General features: G+C 36.5%; 1 protein-coding gene across 2 annotated transcripts in view; it reads right to left on the bottom strand.

Annotated features, from left to right (window-relative positions):
• Positions 1-17,741, bottom strand: part of GLCCI1 (glucocorticoid induced 1) — a 101,489-nt gene that overhangs the window by 5,250 nt on the left and 78,498 nt on the right. For both annotated transcript variants that reach the window (XM_072764394.1, XM_072764395.1), the window contains exon 6: positions 12,327-12,537. In XM_072764394.1, coding sequence (XP_072620495.1) covers positions 12,327-12,537 — 211 coding nt within the window. The remainder of the gene's footprint in view (positions 1-12,326; positions 12,538-17,741) is intronic.

Raw genomic sequence — 17,741 nt, 5'->3', positions numbered from 1 at the left:
TTTTGAAAGATGGCATTGGTCACCATAATTACATTTGTCACCATTTTGATGAGTTGCTTTAGTTTAGGCTACAGAACACAGCACAACATTCAGAATCTGAGTAACAGGGATGTTTTTATCATCATTAATGAACTGTAATACATGCTCAGAAAGTAGACTCTTGAGGCACACTTAGAGTATTTGGTGAATGATTCAAAGAGCATCTATGTTAGTCTTGGGAATGGAGATGCGTGCTTATGTTTAAATATGGCAATAATTCTGGCTGGGAAACCACTGCCTACAGAATAACAAGGCCACATCACTGTGAAACCTAGAAAACCACCACTCAGTTCCTCCATCATTACTGTTACGTGCATTCTTACAGATTATACAGAGTCTGGTGTGAGGGATGGTTCTTAAAATTAAATTTGGTTTCTTCATGTGCCATTCAGATTTAAGGATTTTCTTAGATTCGACATTTGCCTTCTGTCACTTAAAGGGTAGGCAAGAGGGAGAATATAATTTTCTCTCTTAGGTGGATGCAAAACCTTATCAGCTGGCCTAGAGTCTGAGTTTGCTGCTCTATACTCGAGGGAGACTAGACCAAAAAGATTGGTCCACAATCAAAAAGTGGTGGGAACAAGGCCTTCAGCTCCGTGTAATACAAAAATACAGCCCAGCTGCGCTTTCCCATCCGAGCAGCGACAAGCCCTGTAAAGGCAATGCGAGACCAAGTGGAGGTGACCCATGACGCTTCCGTGGACCTTCCTGTTGGTGACAGCAGTCCCCAGGGAGGGCACAATTAGCCTGAAGCCATGGGCTTGACAGCCGTGAGGACTCGCCCCAGGAGCAAGTCAGAAAAGTCACCTTGGCCACAGCTGCAGTCTTCTGGGCTCTACTCTATGACGTCACAAGACCTACCTCAGGATTCCTCTCATGACTTTATTAACAGCTTCAAGGCTCTCGCAGAATTTAAAGCTAGGTGGGAAATCTACAAAACTGATTATCTTCCTATTAACATCTGCAATAAATTAGTGTTTCTTCCTAAATTTTTTTTAATTTCAGAGGCTTATATTCTTACAGAGTTTTACCCACTTAAACACTCTTGTTTTTTTTGGGGGGGGTGCTGATTCATGTTAGATAAAAAATAAACATGCTGCTATCCTAGAAAGACAGTATTCAGTACTATTATATGACTTGTTCAGTTAAAAAAGTTGGGAGTTTGTGGTGTTGTTGAGAATATATATATATATATATATATGAACACATATATATATATTAACACATTTGTGTTCACATATATAGTTCACATTTATATATGAACACACACACACACACACATATATATATATGAACACATTTGAACATTTGGTGGTCTGGAAAGAAAAAAAGGCTTGAAAAAAAATGGAAACCATCAACAGATTTGTCCAACTGGAGTTTTTCCCTCAGGTAAGTATGCAATCTGGAAGAGGACAAAGAGGAATAGGGAATGGAGACACCTCATCTATGGGTTCAGCTCTGTTACTAGTTGTAAAACTGAACACAACTGCCTTTCTGAGTTTCTAGATAACTAAAGGAATTATCACTCCTAACTAAAATTCTGTGACATTTTTAAGGGTTCTAACATACAAGGTATTATTTTGCTTTACAAAATGGCATGATTTAAGAACACCCCAGATAGGGGCACAGTCATTAAGTGTCTGACTCTTGGTTTCAGCTCAGGTTGTGATTTCAGGCTCATGATGTCAAGCTCTGATAATCTACAAAACTGATTATTTTCCTATTAACATCTACAATAAATTAGTGTTTCTTCCTCATGTTCAGCGCAGAGTCTACTTAAGATTCTCTGCCCCTCCCCCTACACTCTTTCACACTCTAAAATAAATGAATCTTAAAAAAAATAAATAAAAACAACTCACATGAACAATCTATTCTATCCATTTCAGACTTGGAATCTGATTCATTTAGAACTCTGTATTGAATTTAATAAACCTTTCAGTAACGGAACAGAAATGTGAGGTAAAGATGCCCACTCAGGAGATTCGAAATGAGAAGTCTCACGGTAATCTTAATTCAATCCCTTCTGTTCACAAGCATGATAAATTTTCACATTCTGTTATTTCTCAGTAGGAAATAACTAGACATGTAGTTCACATTGTTACTTTATGTTCTTAAAACATCACAGCCAATGTCAATAAAATTAGACGTAACAAAGAAGATTATATCTGTATTTATAACAATCTTATCTATCTTTGTAAAGAATCACCCAACTCTGAAAATCAGGGGTACAGAAATATTTTATTGGCTATTTTAACAGATCATACTTATACACATGTATCATATTTACCATTAAAATACAAGCAGCTTGTCAAATATTTTTAAATTCATGATAATAAAATAAAGCTTGGAAGAAAATTAGACATTTTAAATAATGGAATTCCATATAAAAACAGTTATTTTTAACTACATGTACTTTTATAGTTTAAGAGTTTTCTAAATTTCTCCTTATAATGGCCTTCATTATTTCTGGTATATTAAATATTTCTGGCCCACAATTCCAGTAAAAAAAAAAAATCAGTTAAGTCATTTTGTGGGTAGGTATGTAAAATCTTTGCCATGGTTCAATTTTAGCCCTAAGTTTTCCAATGTGCTTTATCTCCTACTATCAGATCACTTAAATGAAATTAGTACTAAAACAAGCTCTGTAATTATAGAGAAGCAGTTCTTAACTCTGGTTTCACATTAGACTCATCAGGAAATGTTTCAAAAATACCAACATATATACTATTGTCCAGACCTCATCCCTAAGATATGCTGATTTAATTAGCTCTAGAGCTCCTCCCCAGCATGTGCTTTTTTAAAATTTATTTTTATTTCTTTTTGTAAAACCCCAAATGCTTTTAAAGCAACGCCTGATTTGAGAACCAATCACGAAAAGGTCAAAACACTGGTTTGGAGTCAGGCTACCTTGCCTGCTTTCTACCAGGCCTAACACCATGACCTAGGTAAAAGTCTGATCCCTTTTTTGAACTGTAAAATGAAACTACTGGTATGATAGCTATGAAAAATATGTGTAGAAGAATTAGGATAGTGCCTGAAACACAGTGAGCTCTCAGTAAATGACTGTAGCAGTAGAAAGAACATACCATTCCTAGTTTGCAAATTTAAAATGGTTAACCACTCAGAAATTAAGTGCCTATTCTACCTTCTCTCATCAGGAAAGTTATTTTTAATAGATCTGCACATTCTATTTCTATTTAGCTACATAAAGGTAAGATTCTGTATCTGGTGGGGAAGTGGGGTAATATTTGCAATATCAGATTCCCCAGTTTAGACTGCCTGGCATGAACTCTGCCAGTTTATAAGGACGTCCTATAGCATATAGAAATCTATTATCTGGAAATGAAAATGAAATGAATGCCTAAAGCACAGATTCTATGGATTCCTCTACAGAGACCTAAGCAGTAGAATGTCCTTCTTATTCTATCTTCACAGTAGAGTAAGAGCCTGGGTAAGTGAGGGTGGAGTTCCATCAAAACTATACTCCATACAGAGGAGGAGTATAATTTAAGGTTAGCCAATAGAATTAGATTGGAAATATGATTGACTAAATAGGACCTAAACAATTACTACTCTAGTATTAAGATTACTTCTTTTCCTTCAGGAAATGAAATTATGAGCTGTAGTGTGGTTTGATGGCCTAATGAAATCAGGAGGGAACACAAAACTGCATAGCCTTTCTTGGCAACAAAATGTGGAACCAGTTGTTATTACGATTGTATTGAAGATGCGTTAACTCCAAGACCAAATTGGGAATGAGTGAGGAGAAAACTTGGCTTTTACAAATAGTCTCTAAGGTGTCTCTAAAATTTCAAAGTCAACCTTTTATGAGAGGGTTACAAAATTTTAATAAAACAAGACTATCAGCTATAGCTGAGATCTCCCTTAGACCAGCATTCAGTAAAGGGTAAGGAGGGAAAACTACCATCATGACCTTCACTATGTATATTTTTGCACAAATAAGATTGTGTTCTGAATACTGGGCTTAACTTAGATTCCAAATGTCTGGTGCCACTAATTGGATATTTGTCATATGGGGGGAGGTGTTTTAACTGCTTATTGTTCCCCAAGTAGTCACTGAATTGATAAGAATTTGTAAATTAAGCAAGCAAATCATTTATTTAATAATAATAATAATAATAATCCTTTATTTTTGTGTACTCACAATAAATACTTCTTTCACAATCATAATCCTGATATGCAGAATAGGATGTATTATTACCTCCAAATGTGACTTGGAGTCACTGATACTCACTCTGAATTTGACTATCTGACATGGCAGTTAAAAATGAAAGCAAAGTACTTCATTGCACACAGTCCTCAAACCAATTTATGGATTAAAATCCTGTGTCTTGTAAATATAAATCACAGTGGTTACGCTGAAAATAAATTTCAGATAATACAGAGTATTTTATATCTTGAAAAGTAATTAGGGATCTAAGGAAAATCATTCTGACATAATCTTAGTTTTCATATTCTTGAGCTTTTAAACAGAAATCTTTCCAGGGACATCAGTTTTCAAAAAACTAAAATATGCTGTTCACATTAATCTGCTCCTAAAAAGTATCCTAACAGGGAAAAATAAACACTTCTAATAAAATCACTGTGACTTTAAATGCTCACTTAAATATTTACTGAAAAGTTAACTATGTACACAATGGAAGGCAAAGCAAAATGCTTTAAATGTTGTCGTACTGTATTATGTAAAACTCAGTATTGACTCAGCCACCCCAATTCTTGCTAAAGAAGAATGGTATAATGTCTTGAGGCAGAAACCAACATGGAATCATAAACTTATCCCTGTTTTCTCCTTAGAGCCTGTTCATTCTCTGATACTCAGTGCCCTCCATCTCCTAAACTAGAACGCTACTGGAACCTGCCATTCATTCATTCTCCCTCACCTCGTTCCATCTACCAGGCACCAGGTGCTGTGGACTCCTCTTTAGTCCCTGTCCCCCAACTCCTCTGTACCCCCAATCTTGCTCTGCCCTGCACCTGTGATTTCCCAATATGGGGGCATAAAACAATCTGCTGACAGCAGGAATATTAGAACATTCCTATATACTTGCTTTCTATCTTGGAGAATAAAGTATGCTTCGCTAGGACATATTTAGTTTGTGGTTTGAATTAAGTACATACATAACTTAGAAACAGGCGAACAGATGAAACTGCTGAAAAGGCGGGTGATAAATCAAGTCTGGAGACCACAGGACGAACTATTCAAACAGCACCTTGTCTTTCTGCTGCTTCTCTCCACGTGTGTAGTTCCACCTGCGTGGGACCCTTTAAAGATACAGCTGGTCACATCCCTTTAGCTGACAAAGATCTTCGCTTGATCCTTCATTTCTCTTAGCAAGGCCTACCAGGCCCCTTATGAAACAATGGCCTTTCTACCCCTCTACTGACTGCTCTCTACTCCCCACCACGCACCTCAGAAACCCACACAGTTTCTGACTGTTCTCCACACACCAGGCCCTTTCACAGCTGAATGCCTATATAAGGCTATTCCTTCTGCAAGGGCAGCAAGTAGTCATATGAGGTTCCTATAGAAGATCACTGTTGAACTCCAAAGAATTTAGGAAAGTTACTTCATTTTTTTTTTAAGTTACTTCATTTTCTATGCCTCAGATTGCCCTTTCTTAAAAACACTAATACTGTCCCTACTCACAGGATTGCAGTGATATTACAAGAAATGACAAGAGTCAAATCACCTGAGCACATGTAGTCATTGGAACAATCCCATGAGGCAGGTACCATCATTATCCCTTATTTATAGATGAAGAAACTGAGATGCAGAGAGGTTTAGTAACTTGCCCCAGGGGTGCATAATTAGTATGTGGCAGAGCAGGGATTCCACCTGGCTGCACCAGAGTTGGAGCTCCTTATGGTTAGGCTCTCTGTCTCACTAGGTTTTGATGATTGATCTCAACTCTAGTGCTCTCACTAGAGATAGGAGGAGGGAACCAGATGATCAATCAAGTTCCTTCCAGTCTAACATGACATGCTTCTAATTAAAATCTTACAGCTCAGCTAATGGCTTCATTAGGCCTGCCTTGTATCAGCCTCACAAGGAGATACAGTGTAAGGACAGCCCATATGTGTTGATATTTCCTCAGCACAGAAGATAACAGGGAGAAAAAAATAAATACCTCCCCCTTTCCTCTGGCCTAGTTGATACCCTATTTGCTCCCTAATCATGATAAGAGTGGAAAAGGAGATGGATTTTAGCACTTACTTCTTTTCCCAGAATTTCAACAGAGAATTAGAACTTCATGGCTTCCTCTCCACCAAAGGCCTATCACTAAATTAATTAATTTAATTAAAGATTATTTAATCTTAGCTATTCAGTTCTCTTTCCTGCCTTGTTTTTTTGGTGACGATGGAGGAGGAGGAGGAGGAGGAGCAGAGGAGGGCCTTATCATGCCCTTTCTGAACATTCAAAAGCCTAACACATATTATTATTTAACAACCTAAAGATAAAGATACTGATGTTCAACACAGCTATAAAAGTACACCCTTAAAAAATGTCCTAAAGGAATATTCAAAAGAATCTCTGCTAAGCACACTCCATGCTAGTAGGCCCTACTCTGCTGTGGAGGATAAAACAATGAGCAAAATGAAGTTACCCGATCCTGCTGGAGCTTATATTCTAGTAAGTAGATAATAGTAGATTAAGTGAAATATACATTTGCAAGCATGTTAATACATGTTTGGTTTGTTTCTATTCTAGACTCTGGGTTATAACTATTAGAATGGAGATATATGTTTATTAATTCGTTCTGAATTATAAAGAACGACTCATCATCCCCAGAGTGCTAGCACAGCACTGCCACTGGTGCAACTGTGAAGATTTCCCTAAAGGATGGGAGTAGGAATTCACTGGATGCTTCTCATGTGCTGTCAGCCAATGGGAATATACATGATTTTACATGTTATCTTGAAAGAAAGAAACACGGAGATGATGTAGGGACAGGATCCTGGAATAGGTCATCATTAACCTATGGAATAATTCCAGCGTTATTATCTCTATGCTCTTTGTAATTTTACAGCCAAGAGGTTGTTCTAGAATAATAGGGCATCCTAGAACTATACGAGGAGAATCTTTTGATAGAGAAATAGACTCAGTCTCAAAAGCAATGATTTTAAAATGTAGTGGCTAAAAGTAGTATACCCAACATATATCTTTTCACAATATAAAACACAAAAAGAAAAGTACCACAAAATCTCAGCTGATTACAGGCTCTCTAGAAGATAGAGGGTTAAAGTCTGTTAAGGGCAAAGGTCAAAAAAGAGCCCTTAGAGATAAATGCAAATCGAATTAAAATGTAAGTAGAAAGGAGTAAGATGATGTCAAAAAGAGTCTCTTTCAAAAGTCTGACTAGGGGCAGTCCTAGACCCAGAAAAAACAATACTTTATTTTTTTCTCCCCTGCAACCAGGGGGTATTCAGTCCTAACACTCAAAGTTTGGGAATATTAACATTTATGAGTTAATCATGGTATGAGGTAAATAGGTTTCTATGCATCGGCCTTGGGAATCTCTATCCACATAACATATGTTGTTCTTGTGGGAAAATACAGTTTAAGTTCCAAGTACCCAATTTATGAACTCTTGGAATATAACTGTTAGTAGTTGGCCTGAGTAGAATGGTTCAGTTGACTTCATGATTAGAATAATCAATGTTTCCACAATATCTTGCAAAACTGCAGAATTTGAGAACAACCGCCTAAGTGAACTGTGCCAAAGATCAACTATAAGTGGCAGGCTCAAGTCTACATCTTGTGGCTTGCCCAGCTCCACTCTCACTACCATTAGGAACGCTGGCAGAGCTGATAAAAGAGTATTTTGATGCTGCCATCTGTATTAGATAAAGGACTATTTTTCTCCCTTGCATTTTGGGCACAATAATGTAAAAAAAAAAATTAGCTTAACTCTTAGGGTATATTCTGAGGATGTCAAGATGAGAGTTCTTATTCTGGATCCTGAGTTCTCCACATGGACCATAATGTAGGAACTATGGTGTTACTAGGTTAGTGAGTCTGACAAGCTTATACATGTGACCAGGCTACCCTTCTAGTCTGTAGGTTACTGGAAAAACCTACCAAAAAGAAAAAAAGAAAAAGAAAAAAGGATTCCCAAACCTGAAAATAATCTCTTAATGGCTGGACCTTTCTCAACAGTCAGAATGTTTTCATCTTAGTACTGCAATTGAAATAGCCAAAGAGAAACCAATATACTAGAAAAAAAAAAAAAAGAAAGAAAGAAAGAAAGATCAATATGCTAATCAACTAAAATTATTTTATAGGTCTCAAATTATATATGGTTCATGGAAAAGAATATATATGAAGAAAAGGAAGAAATAATGTTAGCAAAATCAGAAAAAGGATAAATATATTGCAGATGAGTGTTAGAAAAATAATCAGCCCAGCAGCACATCTCTCATGGGAGCATGCATTCATAATGGCTATCCCCCTCTCCTCTCGAGCATACCTATCCAGGTGCCTAACAATTTCTGAACTAGCTTTTCTAGCACAGAAAAAATTTCTCTAGCATAACTGCAAAATATGTAGGTATTCCACATATATTCTAGTTGACTACAAAATTAGAGTATCAATTCTATTTTCATAGTTAATAATACAACCTATTCAAAATCTGTAACTTACATTTTTTTCTTTTTGGAAAGTGCAAATTATAAGACTGAATTAGTATCTTTAAAGAAAACACAAAATTCAGACTGTATATAGAATAGTAATGAGTCAAGAGACTCTTCTATAGTTTAAATGACATATGTAGGTTTCAGAAACTATCAAACAACTCCCTCTTTTGTACCTTTAGTATTCTGAACATACTTGTATACACACTTATATAATAGTGTATCATTTGTTTACACTGCTATTATTCCGTATTAGACCATAAATTCCTTAAAGACAGATATCACATCTTACTCAACTCTATTTCTCTACTCTCAGTGGGGTACCTGACATCCAGTCTATGTTCAACAAATGTTTTTTAAACTGGAAGTATAAACTTGGTTGAATACATAAGCCTCCATTCCTGATCCTAAAATACATACATGTGTGTACATATAAACATACATGCATATATAAAAGCAGATGTTATTTTAATTTTTTCTTTACAGAGTACTTGATTTATTTAAGAACTTCACATTGTAATATAAGGTCATCTAATTTTCAGCTTAATCTTAATCACAAAGTAACGCTCATAGCTAAATATGGTAGATTAAGAAATTAGTGTTTTAATTCCCAAACTGAAATAGTCTTATAGAAAACAGAAAAATGTCTAACATGATTCTGAGATCTCCTTAATTTCTGCAGAGATTTTTTTCAAAGTCATATTTAGCCACACCCAAGACAATCTATTGTTTACTATGGACCAATGGTTGTGCTAATAAGTACTTTGCTACAATATCTTATTCATCCCAATAATGATATGAGGTAGGTATTATCACCCTACTTTACTAATAAATATTTTTTAATTATTAGAAAAAAAAAACAGTTGGCCTTAGAGATAATCTGGACCAATGTTCTCATTTTACATTAAAAAAAACAAACAAGAAGAACATAAGAAAAAAATACATTTATATTATGCAGGCAAATATCTTGTATGGAAGAATAAGAAGACACAGAGGAAAATATAGAAAAAAAAGGAAAAAACTTAGAACAAGGTCTAAGTTACCTAAGAAATGGTCAGAATTCAGATTATTATACTATCTTGAAGAGACACCTGCATTCCCATGTTCACTGCAGTTATTATTCATATTAGTCCAAACATGGAAATAACTTAAGTGGCCATCAATGAATGAATGTATAAAGAAAATAAAACACCCCCCCCCCAACACACACGAATATTGTTCAGCTGTGAAAAAGGAAATCCTGCCATTTACAACAACATGAATGGACCTTGAGGGCATTATGGTAAGTGAAGTAAGTCAGAGAAAAATACTGTATGACCTCACATGTGGAATCTTAAAAGTATCAAACTTATAGAAATAGGGAGTAAGATAGTGGTGGCCAGGGGGCCAAGAATATGGGAAGATGATAGTCAAAGGATCCAAACATTCAGTTATAAGAAGATTAAGTCCTGGGGATCTAAGGTACAGCATGGTAACTGTAGTTAATAATATTGTCTTGCATACTTCAAAGTTGCTATGGGAGTCAAACTTTAATGTTCTCACCATAGCAACAACAACAAAATGGTAATTACCTGAGGTGAAGGATATGGTAACTAATCTTATTGTGGTAAACATTTTGCAGATATATACATATATCGAACCATTCCACTGTACACCTTAAACGTACATATGTTCTATGTTCTATGTAAAAACATATACTGTTTTAAACTTAGGATCTAAGTAAGTACCTTTTCTACAATGCAGAAACCATGTATTTATCTGCCTCATTGAACATCATCATCCAGAGGCCCTGAAGGCAATCTCCCAAACAGTTAACCAGAGTGGAACTCATTTATCTCCCTATACACTTCCTTTTTGGTTCAATGTCTCTCAATCATTCACACTATTAAATTTAGAAAGAAGAAAACAAAACTCCAGAAATTAATTGCCTAGCCTTATTATTACTGCTATTTTGACTTTGCCCAACTACAAGTGCCAATAAATAGCAAAAGTGGTCAACCTGAACCATGCTTATCCTTGCAACTGATACAGCAAATCCAGAATACAGGTTTTGGAATTAAGACAGACTTGCCATCTACCACCTGTGTAGCCTAAAACAGAGAACCATTCTTTAAGTATCTCCGATTATCTTCAAAATCCCATTAGATACAAGGTGTTTTCTTGTTGGCTTTCCTGTGAAACATCCATAGTAAATGTTGTGAGGAAGTGACTAGAGTCATATGCTCCAGTAGAAGCAAGCTTTGGTGAAATAAAAAGTTTCCTAGTCTGACATTCTACGAAATGGAGACTTCCCGCCCAAAGCAGAGAGATGCCTATGGCATGGCACTGCCTTCAGTACATCCTGAACGGAGGAAGGGAGCACACGAGGCTTGTCTATAATGATAATGAGAGGGTGAAAAGCAAGCAGAGATTGCTGAGATCCACCCACGGAAAGAAAAGCAGAAGACAAAGTCCAGAGTAACTTCTATTTAACATCTCAGCAGAGAGTTAGGCATAATGATGAGTGAAAGAAGCCAGACACAAGAATACACACGCACCGTTCCATTTCTGTAAAATACAGTAACACGGAAAAATTAAATTATGGCGATGGAAGTCAGAACAGTGGTTACTTCCAGATGGAGAGAGGAAGGGGGCCTGAGGGAGCCTTCTGAGATGCTAAAAATGATGTGTCTTGATCTCGGTAGTAGTTTTGTGAGTGCATACATATGTAAAAATTCATTGGGCTGAGCACTTAAAATCTGGCAATTTAAATGTAATAATACCTCAAAATAAAACAAATAAGCGGGAATGACAGTCAAGTCAGGACAAGGACCACAAAATTCCTATAAGATTCTGTAAACTTTACCTAGTGAAGTTTTAAAATTTTAGTCACCTATAGTGTATTTCTCTCTGTGGTGAGAAGCAGTAAATAAGTGATTAAATAATTTCAGTGTTTCTTTGGAAGCAACTGGGAAGGTAGAAGCTGGGCCATCTTTGTTGCCTTCTGTGTCTAGGTCTGAGGAGGCCAGAAACTGAAAGGAGAGGGTAAGTGGTGGCCCAGTGCCTGACACAAAGACAGGAGAGTAAGGGGAGACAGCTGAGGCCTGGCAAGGAACAAGAAATCTCAGAGGTCCTGCCCGCTTATAGGTGTTAGTTAATACTTCATTTACATACCATAACAACCCCTGATAATCTTGGTAGGTACTTATTAAACTCTACCTGCTTGGTTAAAAATATACCCATCCTTCCAACCAAATTATCTAGAAATTACTTCCTCCTAAGTCAATCTGGTCACAAAATCTACCTTTAGACATGAGCAATATAAACTCTACCATAACCATCATTAGCTCTGGACAATAGCGAGGAAAAACCTGTGTGTTATATGATGTAAAGCTGTATGCACTCCATTTGATAGCTTTCATTAGCTGTTAGAACCATGCGCTGTGCTTCTCTGACACATTTATGGAAGATGTTTGTGAGAGTCACAAAGAAGGGAGGGTATGGGAAACCAACGAACGAACCTAGATTAACCAATCCTTTACAGTCCCACCGTTCAACAAAAGAAAAAAAATGATGTAATGGTCTAAGACAAAGAAAGTATAATGAGCAAGACCCTACAACAAACCCGCTATCTAAGCGGATGATTTCCTTCTCACCTTTATCACGATCATAGAGTAAATCTTCTGTTGAGCAAGGGCTACCATCCTGGGACTCGGGGGGACAAAAGGGAGAGATACAAGGTGAATGGCTGCTGCAGCTACTGCTGCGCTCCTGCACGGAGGGAGTCTGAGTGTCTATGCTGCGCGTGCTGCTGCTTCGGTAGTGAGCGGGAAGCGGGGCTCTTCGACCGTCCGGGATCTCCAAAGGCTGGAAGACAAACAAGCATTGAGTGTGCATGTGTCAGTGCACACCCCTGATTCGTGCAGAAGCACGTGGCATGGTCCTTGTCTTCACATTCCACTACTATCTCATTATACTCGATTCTTCAGAGAATAAAGATACCAGTCTTGTCTTGATTTCTGCACATTGTCTCGACTGAACAAAAAACTTATTTCAAACTACTAAGGATAAAAATTGTCTTACAAGTTCCAAAGCTCTCTGCATGCATCCCGAGGTTAGCACTTCCCATAATACTTCTCAAGGGTGGGGCTTTTTTTAAACACTGTGTCCCCAGTGCCTCCCACCGTGTCTGGCACATAGCAGACATCCAACAAACATTTGCTGAATGAAGTGATCAAACTGTGCAAGAAGTGACTCTGACTTAAAAAAAAAAAAAAAAAGAAAGAAAGAAATGACTCTGACTTGCTAGTAAGAAAAGTAAAATTACATACTCGCAGGTATAGATTTTTCTGTCCATTCTCTATTTTAGTTTTTCTGAGATCAGGAACAGAACCATGTTTTCCATTTCCTTTACAGATTACCCAAAATTTCTAATAAAGAGATTTATTCTATTACCATTCTATAAAAGATATTAATATAATTCAAAATGTAATTCAAAACTATTCCATAAAGGATGTTAATAGAATTCAAAACTGTTTTGGTATCCATCTTTGTAGGACTACTTGGCTTGGTTCTAATGCATTGTTTTGAGTGGCAAAAATAAGAAATAGAAATGAAACTATCATCACAGAAACCGTATTTAGGACCCAGAAAGACCTTAGAGCTCATTATTACAGTGTCCTTACAAATAAAGAACCTAGGGATGCCTGGGTGGTTTAGTAGTTAAGCATCTGCCTTCAGCCCAGGGCGTGATCCTGGAGTCCCGGGATCTAATCCCACATCAGGCTCCCTGCATGGAGCCTACTTCTCCCTCTGCCTGTGTCTCTGCCTCTTTCTCAATGTCTCTCATGAATAAATAAAATCTTTTTTAAAAAAAAGTAAAAAAAAAAAAGAACCTATAGTTTAGTGCTTCTGATGTCATGCTAATTAAACAGAAGCAGAGTTTCTGTCACAGTGGACTCTAAATACTCTGCTTTAGCCGTAAAGATAAATCTTATTCCATTTTCCTAATCTGTGTGCCAACAAAGTAAGATCAACAAATAAAATTTTATTTATTAATCACTTAGGCAAGACTGCAATGGAAGAAAAAGAACAAATATACTCTTATTTACAACGGATTTTCACTATTTACTGTTCTTACTCTGAGCTTTGTTTCAGAGTTTTTAGAAACACTGTCAGAGGGAAAATGGGGTATGATAAAATTAGGCAAGATTCAAAATATATAATTTTTTTTCTGTAACAACCAAGTGAAGGCTGAAACCATTAACTACTGAAACAAAAACTGCATTTATCTATACAATGCTATTTTTTTTAAATTAATTTTTATTGGTGTTCAATTTACCAACATACAGAAAAACACCCAGTGCTCATCCCGTCAAGTGTCCACCTCAGTGCCCGTCACCCATTCCCCTCCAACACCCGCCCTCCTCCCCCCTTCCACCACCCCTAGTTCGTTTCCCCAAGTTAGGAGTCTTTATGTTCTGTCTCCCTTCCTGATATACAATGCTATTAAATCAAACCTAGAGCATCTTCACAACCTGACAATGACTACTATAAAGAGAATATTCAATTATGTAAATATCAATTCAGGGCAGCCCTGGTGGCCCAGAGGTTTAGCGCCGCCTTCGGCCCGGGGTGTGATCCCAGAGACCCGGGATCGAGTTCCGCATCAGGCTCCTGGCATGGGGCCTGCCTCTCCCTCTGCCTGCGTCTCTGCCTCTCTCTCTCTCTCTGTGTCTCAAATAAATAAATAAATAAATAAATAAATAAATAAATAAATAAATAAATAAATAAATATCAATTCATTCTGCAAACAAAAAGTAACACTTTCCAATTAAGGAAAGAAATAGTCCCAAAAGCTTTGGCTCAGGGCGTGATCTCAGAGTCCCAGGATCAAGTCCCACATCAGGTTTCCTGCATGGAGCCTGCTTCTGCCTATGTCTGTCTGTCTGTCTCTCTCTCTCTCTCCCTTCCTCCATGTCTCTCATGAATAAAATCTTAAAAAAAAAAAAGTCCCAAAAGACTATTATTTTACTTGATCAAATGTTAAGAAAATGTTACTTAAATTTTTTTTTTCATTTAAGTAAATTGATTTTAATTACAATTCTGCACTAAACCTTAGAATGAACAAAGAATAAATCACTGGCACTGGTGCTATTTGGACAAAATTGCATAGCAGTATAAGATGTGTGAAGTTCCGAGGGTAACACATGAGCAAAGGTCACTTTCAAAACTATATTTGAGGGCTTCAAACAGAACTATTTCTTAAAATTTAGACATTTAAGTCAAGGAAAATGTTACTTTAATAAAAGTGTCAGTATTGGTAATCAATAAAAGAATGATGTATAAATCTATAGGTAAAATACTTAAGAATTTGAGTTATCTTTCATTTGTGTCCTATTTGATAAACACAATCTTTCTGTATTTCTTTTTCTCAATTGCTAACAGTGATATATATCAATTTACTTAACCAAATTTTGTTTTGTTGGGAGGGAGGTTGTAAGAATTATAAGAATGAAACAGATTTTAAAAATCTACTATTTATACAAATAACAGTGGGGAAATATAAGCTTAGAACACTAATATACTTAACAGGACAATTTTCTTTTTTTAGTTCCTGGCAGGTTCACTAATGTGACATTTAAAAAAAAAGATTTTATTTATTCATGAGACAGAGAGAGAGAGAGAGAGAGAGAGAGAGAGAGAGAAAGGCAGAGACACAGGCAGAGGGAGAAGCAGGCTCCATGCAGGGAGCGACGTGGGACTCGATTCCGGATCTCTAGGATCATGCCCTGGGCTGAAGGCGGCATTAAACTGCTGAGCCACCTGGGCTGCCCAATTAATGTGACATTTTATTAAAACTTTGAGGCACACTTACTTACCAATGGAAAAAATTCTAAAAATTAGTATTTTAGTTTTAAGTGTGAGGGTTAGCTTAGGGTAATTCTGAAATGGCCACTATAAAATTAAAATCCAATTTATTTAAAAAGCAGAACTACATAAACTTTTATTTATTTATTTATTCATTTATGTATAGCTGACACTCAGTGTACATTAGTTTCAGGTGTACAACTTAGTGAATTGACAACTCTATGCATCATGAAATGCTCACCACAAATGTAGCTAGCATGTGTCACCATATAATGCTATTATAATACCATCGACTATATTTCCTCTGCTGTACCTTTCGTCTCTGTGACTTACTCGTTCTAGAACTAGAAGCATATACCTCTTACTCCCCTTTGCCCATTCTGCCCATCCCCCACCTCCTCTCCCCTCCCCTCCAGCAACCATCAATTTGTATATATGGATCTGTTTCTGTTTGCTTATTTGTTTTGTTTTTTAGATTCCACATATAGGTGAAATCATATGATATTTGTTTTTCTCGATTTCACACAGGATAATATTCCCTAGGTCTGTTCCCATTGTGAAAAAATGGGCAAGATCTTATTCTTTTCTATGGCTGAGTAACATTCCACTGTGTATGTGTACATTATATAACTATATATGCTTTTCATATATTTTATTTTATATATTGTTTATACATAGTAAATACACATCTTTATCCATTCATCTATCAATGGACACTTAGGTTGTTGCTATATTGAGGTTATTGTTAATAATGCTGCAATAAGCAAAGCCGTGCATATATCTTTGTGAATTAGTGCTTTTGTTTTCTCAAGGTTATGTTAGTAAGTTTTATATCCTAGTACAGTTTTATTTTGAAGTTCTTAAGGAATCAGCAAATATGTGATATTCTTTCATCCTCAAAAAATTAGGTTTTTCACTAAAGTGAAATTTTTTGAAAAATTTACTTACATTAAGGCTTTTAAACATTACTTAATGTATTAAGGAAACATTTTAATGATCAAGAGCTAAGAGATGGCATAATTTCCAAAGAATTCCTTTACAGTATTATAAATACAAGATAAAATTTTAACATGGACCATCTAGGAAGAGTAAAATGGCACAACGTTTTGGGAGGATAATTTTAGCAATACTCATCAAAATTTAAAACATACCTAAATTGCTTTGATCCAGCAATTTCACTGCCAGAAAATTATCTTCAAGAGTACACAATGTTTTCTAAAGCACTACTTATGATGACAAAAACTGAAAACAATCTAAATGCCTGTCAACAGGGGATTTCCAAATTATGGTATATTCATAAAATGATTCACTATGTATTAGAATACACACACATATCAGGAATGATATACAAGAAATAATGCATAATGCTCATATTTGCCAAGCAATACTGAGAGCTGAAAGTCTTACTTTTTAATTTTATAAATATAAAACTGAACTGTTTGGATTTTGAAATTAAATCGGTTTAAAAACCTGCACACACACACACACACACACACACACACACACACACACACACACACACAAAACCTGCACATTATTTAAAATGTGGTCAAATACAGGCTCACATGCAGCAATATCCAGATTTCTTTTCTGGGACAGAGGTAATTTATAGAGCATTTTTGGCGAATTCAAAATGGTTCAGGGATGCCTGGGTGGCTCAGCAGTTGAGCGTCTACCTTCGGCTCAGGGCGTGATCCCGGAGTGCCAGGATCGAGTTCCACATCAGGCTCCCTTCATGGAGCCTGCTTCTCCCTCTGCCTATGTCTCTGCCTTTCTCTGTCTCTCATGAATAAATAGAATCTTTAAAACAAAGCAAAACAAAATGGTTCAAAGACCTAACTATAAGAAAAAGCTAAAACTAAAAACTCTTAGAAGAAAACAAGAAATCTAAGAAGACCTTAAGATTAGGCAATGGTTTCCTAAATATGACATCAAATATACAAATAACAAAAACACAACAGGGGCGCCTGGGTGGCTCAGTTGGTTAAGCAGACCTGCTTTTGGCTCAGGTCACAATCCAGAATCCCAGGATGGAGCCCCATGTAGGGCCCCCTGCTCAGCAGAGGGTGTGTGTGTGTGTGGGGTGTCTCCCTCTCCCTCTGCCCTTCCCCCTACTCATGCTCTCTCTCAATAAAATCTTTTTTTAAAAAAAGAAAAGCAATAAATCAAACTTTATCAAAATTGAAAGTGTTTCAAAGGAC

Source organism: Vulpes vulpes, chromosome 7 (genome assembly GCF_048418805.1).
Source record: "Vulpes vulpes isolate BD-2025 chromosome 7, VulVul3, whole genome shotgun sequence".
Classification (NCBI taxonomy): domain Eukaryota; kingdom Metazoa; phylum Chordata; class Mammalia; order Carnivora; family Canidae; genus Vulpes; species Vulpes vulpes.
The sequence above is the reverse complement of the archived record's forward strand: the minus strand, read 5'-3'. Positions and strand labels throughout refer to the sequence as shown.